The sequence below is a fragment of the Ceratotherium simum genome, chromosome 10 (genome assembly GCF_057802395.1).
Source record: "Ceratotherium simum simum isolate JZ-2026a chromosome 10, ASM5780239v1, whole genome shotgun sequence".
Taxonomy (NCBI): domain Eukaryota; kingdom Metazoa; phylum Chordata; class Mammalia; order Perissodactyla; family Rhinocerotidae; genus Ceratotherium; species Ceratotherium simum.
The window spans coordinates 81,974,477-81,994,650 of record NC_141909.1 but is presented as its reverse complement, the minus strand read 5'-3'; the positions used below and the strand labels follow the sequence as shown (position 1 = coordinate 81,994,650).

At 40.7% G+C, this 20,174-nt stretch overlaps 1 protein-coding gene across 11 annotated transcripts in view; it reads left to right on the top strand.

Annotated features, from left to right (window-relative positions):
• Positions 1-10,617: 10,617 nt before the first annotated feature.
• IFT88 (intraflagellar transport 88) overlaps positions 10,618-20,174 on the top strand; it is a 123,649-nt gene continuing 114,092 nt past the window's right edge. For 3 of the 11 annotated variants that reach the window (XM_087436333.1, XM_014791210.2, XM_087436325.1), the window contains exons 1-3: positions 10,643-10,767; positions 16,163-16,258; positions 19,825-19,887. In XM_087436333.1, the coding sequence (XP_087292459.1) occupies positions 16,169-16,258; positions 19,825-19,887 (153 nt within the window). In that variant the 5' untranslated portion in view covers positions 10,643-10,767; positions 16,163-16,168. Of the gene's footprint in view, positions 10,768-16,162; positions 16,259-18,180; positions 18,265-19,824; positions 19,888-20,174 lie in introns of all 11 variants that reach the window. The other 8 variants (XM_087436326.1, XM_087436324.1, XM_087436330.1 and 5 more) reach the window with 5 other exon arrangements.

Below are 20,174 nucleotides of genomic sequence, written 5' to 3'. Positions count from 1 at the left end.
GATAAGAGTTACTGGGTTTTTTTCAAACCACATTCCAGCCTTTACTGATCCTACTTTCGAGTCAAAAAGCTAAATACACATCTGTTTTTATGAAATTGACTTAATTACCGATTCAAGCAAGTAGAAAAAATTGACATGTTACACTAGGGAACAAGGCTTTTTATAAGCAAGCTCTTCTGAAAGCAGAAAAAGGAAAGGCAAAGTGATGGAAATTTACTTTGCACATATTCTGCACAAACTGCCCTTTCAGAAATCAGCTTGGTGTGGTATAAAAGCCATGGCTGTGACAATGGCGCAGCGTGTGAGGCTCAGGAAAGGGCCAGAGTGTGCTGCTTTTTGAAGAGTCCCTTGCATACGGTCCCTGCTTTGTTCCAAGCACAGGAGAATGACATGGGCAGCAATTAGAGTACTACAGGCCACCTTTTACTAGTTTCCATCCATAAAAGCTGTTTGAACATTTATTAGTATTTTTCCACTTGTCTTTTTTCCATCTGTCTCGCTCCCCTGTTTTAATCAGCAATCTCCTTTCACACTGAATGCAGATTTATTATCTTAAATCTAGGGCATTCTACTGAGTTTTAAATTTTTATTTATTTATTTTTTTCCCCCAAAGCCCCAGTAGATAGTTGTATGTCATAGCTGCACAGCCTTCTAGTTGCTGTATGTGGGATGTGGCCTCAGCATGGCCGGAGAAGCAGTGCGTCAGTGCGCGCCCGGGACCGAACCCAGGCTGCCAGCAGCGGAGCACACGCACTTAACTGCTAAGCCACAGGGCCGGCACTCTACTGATTTTTAAAAGTGAGAGATTTGTGTAAAAGGGAATCTTACTTTTGAACCTGAACTAAAACATACATTAATACTAAGGAAATTCCCCTTAACAATAGTTAAAATTCCTTTCGTTGTGAACGACGGTCAGATGAGCTAGCAGTAGAGTGCTGGGGTGGAGCAGTCCTGACAAACAAGAAGTCAGCTAGGATCAAAGCCTCAGAAGCAGCTAAAGCTGGAAGAGGCCAAGGCCAACCCTCCCTTTACTGTGACAAGACAGTCCTAGAGAAGGCAGGGACTTGCCCAAAGTCACAGTAACTCAGTGGCAATGCTTAAGGTAGAACCCAGAATCTCTGACTCTCAGGAAGGTAGGCTTTCCATGGCCAATGCTTCTCCGTCTGTCCCACCAGAGAACCCTAATGGCAGAGGAGAACGAACACTCTTCCCTCCTCAGGTCACAGGAGACACTTCCTCCAAACTTAATATTTCACTGGGGTTTAGAGTGTTTTCTTAAGAATATACATTCCATATTCTTAATAATTCTAATTCTATAATAATTTACATTCTACCCTATAATACATCCATATCTGTGGTACTATAAAATAATATTTGAAATTTCTTCACCAATTTAAATTACCTAAATTTTTCTCCCAAAACATAGTTGAGTAAAACTGATGTTTCAGAAAAATTCATCATTTTCTTGCATACCTCTTGCATAATGCCACAAATCCCTGGGTGTATTTGAGAAGTACAGCAGGGCCGGCCCCGTGGCTTAGCGGTTAAGTGCGCGCGCTCCGCTGCTGGCGGCCTGGGTTCGGATCCTGGGCGTGCACCGAAGCACAGCTTTTCCGACCATGCTGGGGCCGCGTCCCACATACAGCAACTAGAAGGCTGTGCAGCTATGACATACAACTATCCACTGGGGCTTTGGGGGAAAAATAAATAAATAAATAAATAAAATTATAAAAAAAAAAAGAGAAGTACAGTAGTCCATGAAACTGCAGAAATCAGGCAGTAGGCTGAAAAGAAATACTGAATTATCGCTACTTTTTCTTGATAGTGTCTCTCCAAATTAAGCTTAAAAATAGTATTTTTGATTTGGGATGAAGTCATAGTCTTTGTTTACTGCCATCTTTAGCTTCTGTTTTCTTAACCTAGTGAGAGGAATAGAGCACAGTTCTATGCTAAAAGACAAAGGTCCTCTGATTTGTAAACTTTCTGGTAAGATGGAGATGAACTTGGAGAGAAAAAGTTGAATTATTAAATGTAATTTGGACTAAGCATAAATATGCTTTAATTGGTTATTATTATAATATCAGAAGAATTATGTGATATTAATCATTAATATTATAATTACATAATTATTCTATGTGGTTATGTAATTATTGTATATAATTATATTCTTATATATTATTATGTAATAATTATTAATCACATTGTGGTTATTGCTAATTATTATACTCAATATAAGTGAACTTGCACTATTAAATGTAGTTTGGACTCAGATTAGCAAGCTTTATGGGTTGGATAAAAGAATGTGTGGGTCCAAAAATTTTATTGAAGTTGTCTGCAATCCCTTACAAGTAAATTTTTTATTTGAGTATTTTTTAAAAACTTCCAATTTTCTTTTTATAGTTGAAAAAGCTAAGACAAGAAAAAAAATTTATTCCACACATCTATGGAGGATGCCAAGACATATATAAGGCATGGCCCCCACCTCCAGAAGCTTACAATGACAGTATTAGTGATGATGATTGATGATGACGACAACGATGCCACCTAATTGGTAGGAGGCAGTGCAGACCTGATTTCTTCTAAAATGACTATTGGGGTCCCATAATCCTGAATCAGCAAGGATAACCGAGGCACCATTATCATGAAATGAGCACTTACACCCATAGTAAAAACTTCCGTCTGATAAAACACAGAAACAGGCTTACACAATGCTTAGCCAAGTAGCCACGTTATCTCCAGAACTCAGATTTTGCTTTCATAACAGAGACCCAGTTCCCAGAGTCTCATCCCCAGAGCCCAATATCTGATCTGGATCAGGTTCCTTGCTTAATAGTAAACCTTTGCTCAGCACTTCATCTTTGCTTCCAGAGTCTTTATTTTTCCTTAACAGAAGAAAATAAGGTTAGAAAGGCAGGTGAGGACCAGCACTGAGTAAACGCATGCAAAATCATGGCAAAACTGATAGGAATAGAAACTGAAGTTTTGCTTATACCTAGAAAGTGGTAAATGCAACACATTTGTCTGAAATCCCCAGTTAACTGCGGCATTTTTTACAGAAAAACTATTGTTTTGGGATGGAAAATTAAAAAGCAAATTGAACAGTTACAGTAAATAAGTGAAAAATTCTAGATGTTTAAACAAATCGATTCAATTGTTAGGCTCTTCTTTGTTATATACATTAAGAGTTTTAGGTAGTATTACCAAAAGGTTAGGAACTACAAAGGTTAGGAGCATGACTGTGTCATTTTAGAACTAAATTTAAAGTGGAAAGAGGGCCGGCCCCGTGGCTTAGCGGTTAAGTGCGCGCACTCTGCTGCTGGCGGCCCGGGTTAGGATCCCGGCGCACCGACGCACTGCTTCTCCGGCCATGCTGAGGCGGCGTCCCACATACAGCAACTAGAAGGATGTGCAGCTATGACATACAACTATCTACTGGGGCTTTGGGGGAAAAAAATAAATAAATAAAATTAAAGTGGAAAGAATGATCCAGGACAACAAAAGGGATTCAAAAGCGAAAGAAGAGGCAAAAGCAACTGATGCCTTGTACTCACTGAATGACCGGCATACTTGAGTGATTTTGTAGCCAATATCGTTGAATTTATTTTTATGTGTACCTTTTGAATTGGGTTACTTTACCATTAGAAGGCCAAGAGCTTGCCTTTTTCATCCTTTAAAAGTTATGATATGGGGCCCGCCCCATAGCTTAGCAGTTATGTGCGCGCACTCCGCTGCTGGCGGCCTGGGTTCGGATCCCGGGCGTGCACCGACGCACTGCTTCTCTGGCCATCCTGAGGCCGCGTCCCACATACAGCAACTAGAAGGATGTGCAACTATGACTTACAACTATCCACTGGGGCTTTGGGGAAAAAAAAAGGATTGGCAATAGATGTTAGCTCAGAGCTGGTCTTCCTCAGCAAAAAGAGGAGGATTAGCATGGATGTTAGCTCAAGGCTGATCTTCCTCACAAAAAAAATAAATAAATAAATAAAAATAAATAAATAAATAAAACATGTCATGCCTCCTTTTATGTTACATATTAATTTCAACTTGTTAATGACTGGTTTTTGTGGTGAGAATGGACATAGGACCCTTTCATTACGGTAATTTACAGTCCAATGTCCATTTATTTTAGAACAGATTGAAATTATTGGCAAGCTAAAGTTAATTTGTAACTTGCAAGTAAGAAATCCTGCAAGCCTGAGCACAATGTGTGATACTTTGGTTAAACTGTGAGCACTCTGTCTATACAAAATTTAGGATCTAAAGATCCCGTGAGGATAATTTCTCTGGACTTGATTGGTGCCAGTCAGAAAAACAGTGTTTTTCACATTAAGAAATATGAATCTCACTTAGGTAGCTCTGAAGGAAGACAGTACAGTACATTTGATATAGAATATGCAAAATTAAGCCTACTTTTCCTCTTGCTCATTTCAACAGAAAAAGAGACCCTGATAAAACACCCAGGTAGGGGTATAGTTTGCTGCCTTGTCACACAAACAGTGAAAGAAAAAGGGGGTCTGGAACTTCAGTGATCATATTTTCACAACACTGAATGGTGATTATCCTCCTAATAAGTATAAAAAAGGATTATAAGTTTTATTGGTCTGGTCATTAGCCCCAGGAAAGAACTGGTCTCAGTTATTTGAAAAAGGAGAAAAAAAAATTCATTCTGCATTTTCAGTCTAATTTGCTTTTAACTTTTAGGGTAAAAAAATGTCATGATAATTTTAAATATTTAACAAGCAATCACTGCATTTCATGGTAGTTTTCTGGGCAGAACAGGTGAAAGCTTTTCATAGTGCCTAATAAATTGCTTGTTAGATAAAGCAAGTTTTGCCATGCTGCAGTGGGAATCCAGTGATGAGCAGTAACATGTGGTAGACTTGGGTAAACTTTCATGAATAAATAGTAACTATAAAACTATGTTATATGCTCTGATAGTGGAAGGTCAACATGCTATAGGAATACACAGGACTTAACATAAACCAGGTGTTATGGACTAAATCATGTCCCCTAAAATTCATATGTTGAAGACCTAACCTATAGTACCTCAGAATGTGATGTATTTGGAGATGGGGCCTTTAAAGAGGTAATTAGGGGCCGGCCCCATGGCGTAGTGCTTAAGTGTGCACACTCTACTGCTGGCGGCCCAGGTTCGGATCCCGGGCGCACACCGAGGCACTGCTTGTCAGGCCATGCTGTGGCAGTGTCCCACATAAAGTAGAGGAAGATGGGCATGGATGGGTTATCCCAGGGCCAGTCTTCCTCAGCAAAAAGAGGAGGATTGGCATGGATGTTAGCTCAGGGCTGATCTTCCTCACACACACACACACAAAAAAGAGGTAATTAAGTTAAAATGAGGCCCTTAGGGTGGGTCTTAATCCAATCTGACTGGTGACCTTATAAGAAAAGAAGATTAAGACACACAGAGAGACACCAGGGGTGCTTGTACAGGGAGACCATCTTGTAAAGAGGCAGCAAGAGAGCGGCCATCTGCAAGCCCAGGAGAGAGGCCTCAGAAGAAACCAAACCTGCTGACACCTTGATCTGGGACCTCCAGCTTCCAGAACTGTAAGAAAATTAACTTCTGTTGTTTAGGCCACCCAGTCTCTAGTATTTTGTTATGGCAGCCCTAGCAGACTAATATACTTATACTAATATAGGAATTAGGGAAGGCCTCCTGGAGAAAGGGGTGGTGTTATGAGAGGTTTGGGGATTCGATTGGAGACGTAAAAGAAACCTTCCACTCCAAACAAATGGACTGAAGGTATATTTTATTATATAGAGCATATAAAGGCAATAGTCCGCAAACAGATCCAAATAGGTCAAATAATAAGAGGGAACAACATCAGCTTGACTGGAAAGGGAAAACATCCACATCGACTGAAGGGAAATGACACAAATCAATCGGAAAGAGAAACACCAGGTTGGCCAAAAAGAGAACATATCAAATCAATTATTCACAACAAATCAATTACTTCACAACAAATCAATTACTCACAACATCCACACCCCACTGCTGGGCGAGTCCTGTCAATCGACATGGCTGGGTGGGGATCACATGTCCTGGGCAAGGTGTCCCTTTTACAGGTGGAACTCTCACTGGGCCTCAGTCTCCAGCAGTTTCTTATAGCATCAATAATTCCCAGAGTAAGCAGTTACAGAGATTTTACAGAGCAAGCATTTAGTGTTTCCATGCACAAATGGTTAGCAGTGGCATATGTGCACTGAGCCTCCTGGCTATCATCCCAGCCTGGCAGTTGTGTACGTGCATTGTTTACCCTGGTTATCGTCCCAGCCCAGCACAGATGGCCAGTTTTTACACATTGCAACTATCTCTGTGGGAGAAGGGCCAGTTTCCACCACGCAGAAAGCAGCTTTTGTATTTTTTTTTTGTGCTGGTGGCTGTAGGTCAATGGAGCGGCCAAACATGGCTGTACTCATGTCAAGACAGGTGGCTAGGCGAAGCAGACTGTAGGAAAGATCATTTTAGGAAAAGAGAATAGCATGTGTGAAGGCCTAGAAGTGAGAGAGATCACACCTTCCAGTGACTTGAAAGAAGTTAAGTATGGCTGGTACATAATGTGCAAGAGGAGGGCAAAAGGAGGGGAGATGTCATGGACATCTGTCATTTTTGGCTGCCCAACATCTGAACACCCTTTGTGTTTTAGGAATCCCAGAATAGGTGGGAGGAAGCTTAAGGGGAGCAGATAGCCTTTCTTTGAGCTCCCTGGAAGCTAGGACATGGCATTTGACCTAAACACAGCCAGCTCATTTTCCTCTCTGGGGCTTTGACTCGGGAGAGGGGAGGGAGATGAAGGGCAAGATGGTTAGAAATGGTTCACAGTGCCCACGGTGGAATCCAGGGTCTAGCAGTAAGGCAGAAAGTGCCAGAAGCAACAGAGTACAGCTGTGTGACAACGTGTCCAATGGCAGGCATCAAGGTATCAAGATGGCAGGTACCTACAGCAGTAGACTAAGTAGGGTGACCAATTTGTCCTGGTTTGCTTGGGATTTTCCTGGTTTTACATCAGGATATCTCACATCCTGGGAAATCCCTCAGTCCTGACTAACCAAACTGGCAGGGTTGGTCTCCATAACTTAGGCAGATTGTTCCTGTGGTACAATTTCTGCTGTGCCTCACCTCCCTGAGCTTCTGTTGTTTTTCCAAGCCTTGTTCTTTAGCTTCTCTGATAATTCTATGAGTTACTTGATATCTTCCAAAAAATTCCTTTTCTGCTTAAGTTAGCAAGAATTGGTTTTTCTTTGCTGCAACAAAGAATCCTGAGTAATGAGACTGTGAAGGGCCTTAAAAGCCACATTATGGAGTTGAGACTTTGTCCAGAGGTCAATGCAGAGTAGGGAGAGAGGGGACCAAAAGGTTCTGAGCAGAGAATAATGTGATCAGATTTTCACTTAAGGATGATCACTTTGGCTACAGTGTGGAGAATAGATTGAATGAGAGCAAGATGGAAGAGTAAAAAGGAAGCAGTGAGAAAAGTTAGGAAGTTATGGTAACCAGACAGGCAAGAGGAGATGGTTGCCTAGACCCTCCAGGTGGTAGGGGGATGGAGAGAGGTGCAACGATTGGAGAGAAATGTAGCAAACTAGATAAACTTATTCATGAACAACAGACAACCAAGACCTTTAAGAACATTGACCCTTAGAGCATCAACCCAACATGGAAAACCAGACTGAACATGCCCATCCTCCCTCACCTTCCACAGAATAAATGTCCACAAGGCTGCTGCTTACTTGTTCCTGGCTGCTGGCCACTACAGATGATCTGCAGCTGCCATGAACAGCTGACTGTAAATAAAGGGAATATTGCACCTCTTACCAGAGCCACTGAGCCTTTCTTTCAGGCTATAGCAGAATTCTCATAGAACTATGTGCCCAGACGCTCTTAGTGACAGTCAGGTCTAAATCCACCTCCTCTCACATCCCTGTTTTCCTTGGACACCACCCAGAACACAAGTCATTCTGGTCAGCAGCCATACCCTGGTCCAACTCTTCCCAAAGCCCACTGGCTTTCTAAGCTCAGTTCTGGGCTCTCTTTTTCTTGTCCCTCTATATTCTCCTCCCCTATAGCAACCTCATTTATTCCCAGGCTTAAAGTCCATCGATTTTAGGAGTCAGTGAATCCCAAAAGTACATCTCCAGGTAGAATCTCTTCCCTGAGCTTTACGTCTTTATATACAATTGCCTACTCAGCATCTCTCTTTGCATATTTCCCAGGCATCTGAAGCTCAACATGTTCAAAACTAAATTTATTTTCTCTCTCAAACCTGCTTCTCCTCTAGTATTCTCCATACTAATAAGTGGCACTAGCTTTTACTCCATTGCTTATGCCAAACTTGGGATTCATACTTGTTGCTTGCTGCTCACTCACCCCCACCTCTGTATGTGATTAATTACAAGCCCTGGCAATTTATTCAAAAAATATTATTGAGAGCCAACTATTTTCAGGCACTTTTCTCGGCTGGGAATATAGTCTAGAAAACAAAAGACAAAAATCTCTATTCCCTGTGGAGCTTATATTTTAGTAATACAAGCTATGTGGCCCTAACATTTTGTCTACCAATATAGGTGTGTGTTCAATAAATAGTAGCTGAATGACAATATTTAAAATGATGGACCACTCCCTGGGCAAGTAACTGTCTCATGCTTACAGAGCAACCAAGTTTAAAGGAACTTGAATTTGTTTCCAATCCCCCCCCCAAAAAAATTGAGGGGCTTGGAAATTTATAGCCTGGAGACCTAAAGAAATAACGAAAATTGTCTTATATATTGAAGTGCAGTAACTTGAAAGAAGCACTCTGCAGTGTTCAGTAATTAATTCAACAAATATGTAGTGAACATCTGCTTTGAGCTAGGTAGGCACTGTAGCTAGATACTATCAAGAATTGTGTACAATCTTACCCATTTCCAAGCTAACAAGCTGACAGTTTCATGAATGCTGGCAGAAAGTATCTGGGTCAGAGACAAAGGACTTTATTAACGATGGGGATACATTCAGAGAAATGCATCATTAGGCGATTTTGTCTTTGTGTGAACATCATAGAGTGTACTTACACAAAGTAAGTAGCTGGTATAGCCTACTCCTAGGCTGTATGGTACTAATCTTATGGGACCACCGTCATATATGCGGTCAGTCATTGACCAAAACGTCGTCATGGTGCACACGACTGTATTCACAACCCAGCAAGCAGAGTGAGTTTCACACTCCCTTCAGTTCGCCTTCCCTCCCAAGTCCCATGGGGGTAGCCCAGGTGGATGCTGCACACGCGACAGGTTTGTGTCACAGCTGAGGAACCCTAAACTTAGGGAACCTCCATCTTTTATAATAGACTTGAAGCCAAAGTGCCAAGCATTTGCTCCAGAGGGAGACATTATCATTAACATACTGGACAGCAGCAAACCTGCCTTTTGCACTGTAAGAGGACGATGATCTCAATCTTCCAAAGCTGTTCCCTGTACAAACATCTGTGAAAAAATTGCATGTCAGAGTTCTCCATAGAGACAGAATCAGAAGGATTCATAGAGAGAGAGAGAGAGAGTGAGAGAGAGACACACACACTCACAGATTTATTGTAAGGAATTGGCTCATGCACTTGATGGGGGTGGCAAATCCAAAATCTGCATGGCAGGCCAGCTGACTGGAGACCCAGGGAAGAGTTGATGTGGCAACTTAGTCTGGAGGCACAATTCTCTCCTCCTTAGCGGACATCAGTCTTTTCAGTCCCTCAACTGATTGGATGAGGAACACCCATATTATGGAGGGTAACTTGCTTTACTCAAAGTCTACTGTCTTAACTGTTAACCACATCAAAAAAAATATCTTCACAGCAACATCTAGACTGGTGTTTGACAAAAAACCACGTAGCATGGACTAGTTCATGTGACACATTAAATTAACCATCACAATAGTCCAGAACAAAAGCAAGCAACTCATGGAGAACAGTCCCATATACTTAATGTTTAAAACTCATTAAATACTGGTGTCTTTAGACTCCAGGTACTCCCCCCTCCCCCCATTTATCTTTAAAATTTAAAACAAACTTTAACAATGTTAAACAAGTATGAATTTAATTCCTCATTCATATTGCATTTATTAAGCTTTACTGTGAAGCTGGTTCCCAGGCGCAGGCGTTTGGGAAACACAGTTTCAGTCCCCGCTCTTTAAGGCACTCACAAGATAACACATTAAGAGCTTTGGTAAAGGTGGGCACAGCGTGCGGCGGGACCGCGAACGCAGACAGGAGGGAGGAAGAGGAGCTGAGGCTCCCCAGACAGGCATCTCCTCTGAGAGTCATTTAATCAGGTCACTAAAGGGAGTCAGTGATTACACGGAAAACGGGATTCAAAGGCTCACAAGATTAGTGTAGTGGAGAGCTACAGAAGTTTTGTGGTAACCTGGTATCATCCTTTGGTAACCTGCTTTCTGGCTGATTTCATCAGGAAGTAAAAGGTCTTGGTTCCTTTCCTTCCCACCCCACGTAGACGCCGCCAGCCAAGACCCCTCCCGGCCACCCTCCACACTCAAGCCGCCGCCCCTTCCCTCCGCGGACCCCTCCTCCACCCGTGTCCCTTCCCGGCCCCGCCCCCGCACCGGCGCAGAGGACTGTGGGAGCGGCTTCCTTGGATTCCGCGCGTGGCAACGGCTCGGGCGCCGCGCTCTGGCTACGGAGGGCCTGCGTAGACTCTCGGAGACGCCGCGCCGGCCCGGGGCTCGACTCTCGGTCGCCGTCTTCCCCTCGCCGCGAGGTAGGACACGGGCCCAGGCGGCGAGGAGCGAGGAGGCTTGTGGCTGGCCCGGGGCGGGCCCTCGCCAACCTCCCTGCCGTGGGCCGGCCTCCCTTCCCCCCCTCCTCCTCCCTCCCCCCCTCCTCCTCCCTCCCCCCCTCCTCCCTCCCCCTCCTCCTCCCTCCCCCTCCTCCTCCCTCCCCCTCCTCCTCCCTCTCCCCTCCTCCTCCCTCTCCCCTCCTCCTCCCTCTCCCCCTCCTCCTCCCTCCCCCTCCTCCCCCTCCCCCTCCTCTTCCCTCCCCCGCCCCCCCCCCCCCCCCCCGCCGCCGGCCGGGATAGGGGGTGAGTGGTGGGTTTGTGAGGCGCCGCGAAGGGGCTTTGCCCGCCTGGCTCTCCCTTCCCTCCCCCTCCGGCGGAGTGTGTCCTTCGGGCGCCACACCCGCCCACTCTGCTCAGACGTGGATTTCCAGAGTCGGCGAGTTTGTGTCGCTCCCCTTCACAGGGCTAGGCAGTGTTGCCGGCCTGGAATGCTGTCCCAAATCGTAGTCACATGGTACCCGGGAAGTTCGAAACCCAGTTAGACATTTTCACCAGCTCTTGAATTTCACAGCAGACACGTTGAGCATTCATCTTTAGTTTTTGTGTTATGTAAAGCTTTTGAAATTGTCTAATAAAAGGTTTAATGAGTGACATGTAAGAGTACACAACACAATGCATAAAGCATGTACTTACCCTCACAGAGATGGAAAAAATCCTAAGATTTGAAGTACTGTTTTTTCAAGATTCTTTCTAGGCCTGGAATTCCACTTTTTCTTTTACTAGGTGGATTTTCTGGTTGTGAGCTTCTGAGGAACTACAGTAGGCATCTCGGATGCAGACTGTCCAGCATAGTCAGTAGAAGAGTACCAAAATAATAACTTGCACATTTCAAAAAAAGTTTACTGGCATTTAATCTATATATATATATTTTTTGATTTTATTGAGGTCATAGTGGTTTATAACATTGTGTAATTTCAGGTGTACATTATTATATATCAGTTTCTGTGTAGACTGCATTGTGCTCACCACCAATATTTGGTATTTAATTTATATTGAGGTGGCATTATCACCAGATTATTTCAACACGAGAGGCTTGTTATGTGTATAAACTGCTTTTGAAATAGCTTGGAGAATCCGGAAGACCTAAGTTGTTCTGCCACCCGTAGCTATTAGCTGTGGGACTTTACTTCACCTTTCCTGGCCTGGCTCTCCATATCTTTAAAGTTAGTATGTTCACTAGGTGTCTGTTCAGCTAAAGTCTGTTCCAGATATAAACTATTTTCAATCTGGTTGCAACCAGGAGAAAGGATCTCTAATTTTAAAAGTTGCTTGTTTTTATGACATAAGTTTGAGCCAAACTGACTTAAATAGGGCTCATAATCAGGAAGTTCTTGTTTAGCACAGTGGGCCTCACAAGTGTGGTCCCCAGACTGGCAGCATCAGCAATACTTGGGACCTTCTTAGAAATGCACATTCTCAGGGATGGGGGGAGTGGTGATGACTGCCACGCAAGACTTACAGAATCAGAACTTCTGGTGGGGGCGAGTGGGAATCTACCTTTTAACGAGCCCTTGGGTTTCACAGGCATGCTCAAGTTTGAGAACCATAGGTTTAGCATTATCTGAGCTAAATCTTTTAAGTTAAAATATTTTGTATATATTCTATCAAAGACTTTTAATACCTTTTGGAGGTATTTTGGAATGAATGTTTCTATGTAATTGACACTTGCTCTCATAGTAGTGAATTTTCATCTCTAAAAAGTAATGAGAAATTAGAAGACCGAAATGTAAGAGCTAAAGCAATAAACTCTTAAAAGAAAACATAGGTGTAAATCTTCTTAACCTTGGATTAGGCAGTGGATTCTTAGACACCAAAAACACAAGCAACCAAAGAAAAAAAAATAGATAAATTGTACATCATAAAAATTATAAATTTTTGTGTTTCAAAAGATACTATCAAGAAAATGAAAGGATAGTGCACAGAATGGGAGAAAATATTTATAAATTGTACATCTGATAAGGTTTAGTTTCTAGAATATATAAATGATTCTTATAATTCAGATAAGACAAATAACCCAATTTTTTTTAATGGGCAAAGCATCTGAATAGACATTTCTCCAAAAAGATGTGTGGTGGTCAATAAGCATATGAAAAGATGCTCAACATCGTAAGTCATCAGGGTAATGCAAGTCAAAACAACAGTGAGATAGCATTTCACACCCACTAGAATGACTATAATCAAAAAGAGGGACAATAAGAAGTGTTGGCTAGGACATGGAGAAATTGGAACCTTCATACATTGTTGGTGGGATATAGAATGGTGCAGTCACTTTGGAAAACGGTCTTAGCAGCTCCTCCAAAAGTTAAACATAGAGTTGCCATATGACACAGCAATTCCATTCCTAGGTGTATACTCAGTAGAATTGAAAATATATGTCCATGCTAAAATGTGTACTCGAGTGTTCATAGCAGCATTATTTGTAATATCTGTAAAGTGGAAACAATCCAAATGTCCATTAATTAATGAATAGATAAAATGTATATCCATACCGTGGATATTGTTCAGCCATAAAAAGGAATGAAGTACTGATGCATGCTGCAACATGGATGAATCTTGAAAACATTATGCTGAGTGAAAGAAGCCAGACACGAAAGGTCATATGTAGATGATTCTTTTTATATGAAATGTCCAGAATTGGCAAATCCATAGAGACAGAAAGTAGATTAGTGCCATGGCCTGGGAGGAGGGAGGAATGGAGAGTGACTGCTAAAAGGCCCCAGGTTTCTTTATGGGGTGATGGAAATGTTTTGCAATTAGATAGTGGTGATGGTTACACAACCGTGTGAATATACTAAAAACCACTGAAATTTATACCTTAAAAGGGTAAATTTTATGGTATATGAATTATATCTCAAAAAATTAGTAATTTTATTTTATATAAAAATAATTTTTAAAAGATTATGAGTAGCCATGAAGCTGAAGATGAAGGAGGTAAAATTTCTCTGGATTAGGATGAAACTGTGCCTGTACTCACAAGGTTGAATGGGAAATAAACTAACCAAAGTTTCTGAGCTTGCTTCGCAGAACAGCAGGAGGACCACTGATAAGAGAGTAGCTTGTTGACAGCCCCCATCCCACCTGACTAAGCATCGCACAGGAGCATTGAGAAGCTAAAATGACCGATTGTAAACTTTAGACGCACAGACTAAAAATCCACCGTATGCTACACATAGAACCCCCCTGAATTTGCACGTGCAATGTATAAAGAAATATGAAAGTCGCGCCCGCACAGAGGACTCTTAAAACCAGCCCCCACGGCCACATGCTCCTTCTCACTGACTTATTCTTACAGTGTGCTTTGGAAAAATGCTTGGAGCTGCACATAGGCAAGCTAATCAGTAAGCTGTAGAAAGAGTAACTTGTTAGCAGAAAACTTATGTCCTCTACCCGAAACTGTTCTTTCTGTCCCAAATAAGGAAGTACCCGATGTTTTCTTAGATTCCTTAGGAATGTCACATTCAGCAGATCTGAAACTTTTTGTCTGTGGAGAGGCGCCCAACGGTCTCCAGTCATGCATCACCTGACATTCCTGGGCCCCCTCTGCAACCCCGTTTGCCTTATATAAGTAGTTTCCAAATCAGTTCCCCTTTAAGATGTTTTTTTTTAAGGACGATAGTTCACCATCTTCTGATCAGCTAGCTCATCGCTTAATAAAGTTCTGTCTCCACTGCCTTGCCTCTTGACTGATTGGCTTTTGTCTCGAGGCAAGTGGATCGAGCCCTTGCTGGGTATCAGCCGCATATATTTGGCAATATGTTGAGCAATAAGATTAAGCTGAAGTTTTTGTAGGAATTTACTGGCATGCTTAAAATTGTACAAGCGTTAAAAAATACATATTTTTTAAGATGGACAGAGTAGTTCAATGCTACATTTCTTGGGTAACTAGCCTCCCCTCACCCCCCAGTTGCCTAAAATATTGACTGAATTTGGTTGATTCTTCTTCTGGGAATTCTTCTCAGATTCTCTGGTAACTATTAGATTTACAGTGTATGTATACAATAATTACCTTTCTCCCATGCTTCTATTTTACTTTGCTTTGACTTCTGTTTTAGTCTGTCTTGCGTTTTTTCTCAATTCTTTATTATGAAAATTTTCAATTGTACAGCAAAGTCTAAAAAATTTTACAGTGAACATCATACCTACTGCATAGATTCTACCATTAACATTTTTCCATGCTTGCTTTATCGCATATCTATCCATTTACCCATCTTATTTTCATGCATTTTAAACTAAATTACAGAAATTCAGCTTTCCCTTAAATACTTAAGTATGCATATTAATTATAGTTCATTTTTGCTTACAGTTTTTTCTTTCAAGAAGAAATTAACAAATAATGAAAAGCAGATCTCTCCAATATGCATTTGCTGAGTTTTCACAAATGCATACACCTGTGTAACCCAAACCCCTGTCAAGATACAGAACATTTGTCACCCCAGAAAATCCCATCATGCCCTTCTCCATTCAGTCCCTACCCCCAGCTCCTAAGAGGCAACCACTGTTCTCATTCTTTTCTATTATAGTTTTGCCTGTTCTAGAACTTCACATCAGTGAAACAGTACGTAATATTTTGTGTGAGGCTTCTTTTACTCAGCATAATTGAGATTCTTCCATATGTTATATATGTCATCAATGCATTATTTTTTATTGCTGAATAGTACTCCATTGCATAGATATGCCACATTTTGCTTATCCAGTCTATTGATGGGCACCTGGTCTGTTTCTGATTTTTGGCTATTATGAATAAAGCTCCAAGACCATTCTTGCACAAATCATTTTGTAGACATATGTTTTCATTTCTCTTGGGTAAGTACTTTGGAGTGGAATTGCTGGGTCTTAAGAGATACATGTCCATTTTGTGAAACTGCCTGACTTTTTTCCAAAATTGTACCATTTTCCACTACGATGAACAATATATGTGTATTCCAGTTTCTCCATATCCTTGCTGACATTTTGTGTTGTTGATCTGTTTAATTTAGCCATTCTGGTAGGTGTGTAGTGATTTCTGCTTTGCGTTGTAATTGACTATTACATACCTTTTTTCTGCACTTGATGCTGAGTTCCTTGAAAATCAGTACAGTCGACTGTACCCCTCTCTAGTGCCTGCCACTGTCCTTTAATGTAGTAGGTGTGGAATAAATGTGAAATGAGGGCAATGAATGAATGTTTTGACACCTAGTTTTGAGAATTTGACATGAAAAAGATTTTAAGCCATAAAAATATGTAGAGGTACATTTGACCAGGAAGGTTGTTAGTTATACTTTATTTCAATTAAGAATTATTATACCAAGAACATATTTACACTGCCAGTTTTTCATAGGTACAAATGATGCAAAATGTACACCTGGCCCCAGAGACAGATGAAGATGATCTTTATTCTGGTTATAATGACTACAATCCAACCTATGATACTGAGGTAAAAAAAAAAAAATCTGGTGGTTTTCTATGTTTGTCTTTGTTAACCAGCTGGTTCATGAAAACTTTGGATTTGAGGGTTCTGCTTTCTTATGCTTTAAATTAAGTAAGGTGATTAAAAGCCTGGAAAAGTGCTACTAGTGAAGACTCTACTAACTTCTACCAATAATGATAATAGCAGCAGAAGGGAAAATCATGAGAAAAGTTATGGAAATGAGTAAGTATCAATTATGGACTTGTGTTCTTCAGCACTAGTTATCTGAATGTGTAAGTTAAAAGACTTAGATCACTTGAAGTATCTAAAATCAGTTTTGTTTTTTTTAGTGCTCTAAATTTGACCTGTTTTGTAGAGTTATTTTTCTTTTAATTAAATTATGTAAGTATTTTATAGAAAAATTAGGAAATAGAAATAAAGAAAAATTAAAATTGTAGAAACTTTCACCACCCAGATATAACCGTTAACTAACTTATAGTGCTTATCTTGCCAAACATTTACCTATGTAGATACATGTATCTCTCTCTATATTTTTGGTTAAAATGGTATTATGCTGCGTGTACTATTTTGTAATCTGCTTTTTTTCTTTTATGAATATCCGTTTGTGTCAACAAATCTTTATCAGCATAATATTTAGTGGTATAGTAATTTAAAAGATGAAATTGTTACCAAATTGAATATTCTAAATCTTTTTACATCATTGTGAGAGTTATAGTTTCCGAACTGTAAAAAAAAAAAAACCAACTCTTTATAAACTCATCTTGAATGAGTGTGTGAAAAAGGTAAGAATGAAGGATATGGGTGTTAATTTACTTGCTAGGATATAAGAATCAAATATTAGCATTTATAGGACTTTAAACTAATTTAGGAAATCTCGTTCTATTCTAGAGTTTTTCATATAGCTTTTAGTCATTTTTGAATTGTTTTTTTTCCTCTGGAGAAAAATGGTGGTCTGTGAATTTGAGACCTAGAAGGAAAAAAAGGAAAGAAAATAGAGACCATTCAGTTACTCTATATGAAATAAAAATCTAGGAGATACTGATCATTATAGAAAGAAAATGACATAAATCCTGTTACTCAAAGATCAACTTTATTAGATATATCACCTGATGTTTTTTTGTATACCCTTGTCTTTAATATATGCGGGTGTTTCCCTCCCTGTGTACAAACACACACACACATATACACATAGATATGATGATATAGACTGCATTTTAAAAATTTGTGTTAAAACATAGGCATTTTCCTGTTAGTTTAAATTATGAAAACCATTAAAATCTCCCCTTTTCTCCCAGTTATAAAAATTAGTGTATAAAAAATATACATGCTCATTGTTGAAAAACAAAATTACCCATAATCCCGCCACTCAGAAATAACTACTGTTCACATTTTGTTGCTTTGTCTTTCCTTCGTGCATATATACAGTTTTTTTTTTTTTCTTCGAAGAAGATCAGCCCTGAGCTAACATCCATGTCAATCCTCCTCTTTGAGCTGAGGAAGACCGTCTCTGAGCTAACATCTGTTGCCAGTCCTCCTCTCTTTTTTCCCCCAAAGCCCCAGCAGATAGTTGTATGTCATAGTTGCACATCCTTCTAGTTGCTATATGTGGGATGCCGCCTCAGCATGGCCTGACAAGCGATGCATCAGTGCGCGCCCGGGATCCGAACCCAGGCCGCCAGTAGCGAAGCGTGTGCACTTAACCGCTAAGCCACGGGGCCAGCCCCTATACAGTTTTCTTTTAGCAGATTTGGAATTGAACTAGCATATACTTTTCTATTTGCTTTTTTACATTCAACTACATCATAAGCAAAGTTTCATGATACTAAAAATTTCAATAAATATAATTTCTTTGTGTGTGTGTGTGTGAGGAAGATCAGCCTTGTGCTAACATGTGCCAATCCTCCTCTTTGTTTTTTTTGCTGAGGAAGACTGGCTCTGGGCTAACATCCATGCCCATCTTCCTCCACTTTATATGGGATGCCGCCACAGCATGGCTTGCCAAGCACGCGTCGGTGAGTGCCCGGGATCCGAACCGGTGAACCCCGGGCTGCCACAGTGGAGTGCACACACTTAACTGCTTGCGCCACTGGGCTGGCCCCCAATAAATGTAATTTTAATGGCTGCCTAATATTGAATGTATACAGTTGATTATAACTATTTTCTTTGTTTTTTTTGTCTACAAAGTATTTGCAGCAAATAGGAGGCCAAGAGGAATATATAACTATTTTCTGAACATAGAATATGTATTTGAGGTTTTCTGCTGTTGTAAATAACAACAACAGCATGGCCTGACAAGCGGTGCGTCGGTGTGCACCCGGGATCCGAACCTGGGCTGCCAGCAGCGGAGCTCATGCACTTAAGCGCTACGCCACAGGGCCGGGCCCCTAATTTCATATAGTTGATATGGAAGGTTATAAAGATTATTTAAAGTAAAAATTAAAGAAGAATGCTTGGACATAATAAAATGTTTAAAGTGCATTGTATTAACATCCTGGTTATATAAACATTTTACTTTAATTGCAGTTTTAAAAAGTTAATTGATATTGACTCTTTTGATATTGACTCTTTTTATGTATTGTTTGTACTTATTTTTTTTGCTAAGCAGCAAGTATTTTTTTTTGTGGGAAGTAGACTGGAATAAATCAGAGGGGAGTATGAGAATTGCCCGTAAAATGTGTGTAAAGGGTTAGAGCCAGAGTTTGTGTTGGTGAAGGAGTAGGAAATAAAGGCTGGTTAGGTTGGTGGTTGGTAAGAGTGCTTTTGAGAGAGTCTTTCTAGAAGTGACATTTGTCCAGGAAACCCAAGAACACTTGTGTCTTGCCCTTGACTAATGTTACTTTCCTCAGATTTCCCATAGAAGAGTATGAGTACAGGTCAGGAATCAGCAAAGCGTAATAATATTTTATTTCCACCAAAGCTTTGGTTCCAAATGGCATTGTAGGTTGGGCTCTCTGGAGCCCTCAGTTTGCCTAGGTTAGCTCCACTCTGAATCTCAGACTTTGCCTCTCCAGTGAGATGAAAAGTCATTTTCACTTGGGCAAACGGAGATAGAACAAGAGAAACTGTTTGCCCATTGCTTGTAGAGAATATGGCCTTTTCTGTCCTAAGGCTTTCTCAGGTAGGGCTAGTAGTCATGGTCCCAGCATATGGAAGAAGAGAAGGGAGGGAGAGAGGAAGGACAGAAAGGGAGAGAGAGGGAGAAAGAGATTTGCTTCTCTATTCTTACTGCTCTAGCTACTTGGAAGAAAGAAACAAAAGAAAGGCCGTATCCTTCTGTACTTGATCCTTTAACCAGGCGTAATATATCACCCATTTAAACAATGGCTAATGTCCTTCAAATTGACTAACATTATCAGTACTCCTCTTTCTAGGGGAAAAAGGAGCCTTGATAGTTGGGGTAATGTGAAGGGGGTAGATTTGAGAACAGGAGTGCTTGAGCCCCCGACCTCGATATCAACAGATGCGGTAAGGTGAATTGTAGAGGATCATGAATACCAAACAGAAGAGGTTAAACATTTTTTTAAAAAAATTCTCACTTCATGTTGAATGTTAAATTTGCCTTTTTATTTTAGGAATTGGAGAATGACACAGCTTTTCAGCAAGCTGTGAGAACTAGTCATGGCAGAAGACCTCCAGTAAGTGCATTTTTTTTTATTGTGGTAAAGAACACATAAGATTTACCATCTTAACCATTTTTAAATGTATAGTTCAGTTAGTGTTAAATATATTCTCAATGTTTTGAAACAGATCTTCGGAACTTTTTCATCTTCCCAAACTGAAACTCTGTACCCAGTAAACAACAACTGCCTATTACCCCCGCCCCTCAGCCCCTGGCAACCACCATTCTACTTTCTGTTTCTATGAATCTGACTAGTTTAGATACCTCATGTAAGTAGAATCATACAGTATTTGTTTTTTTGTG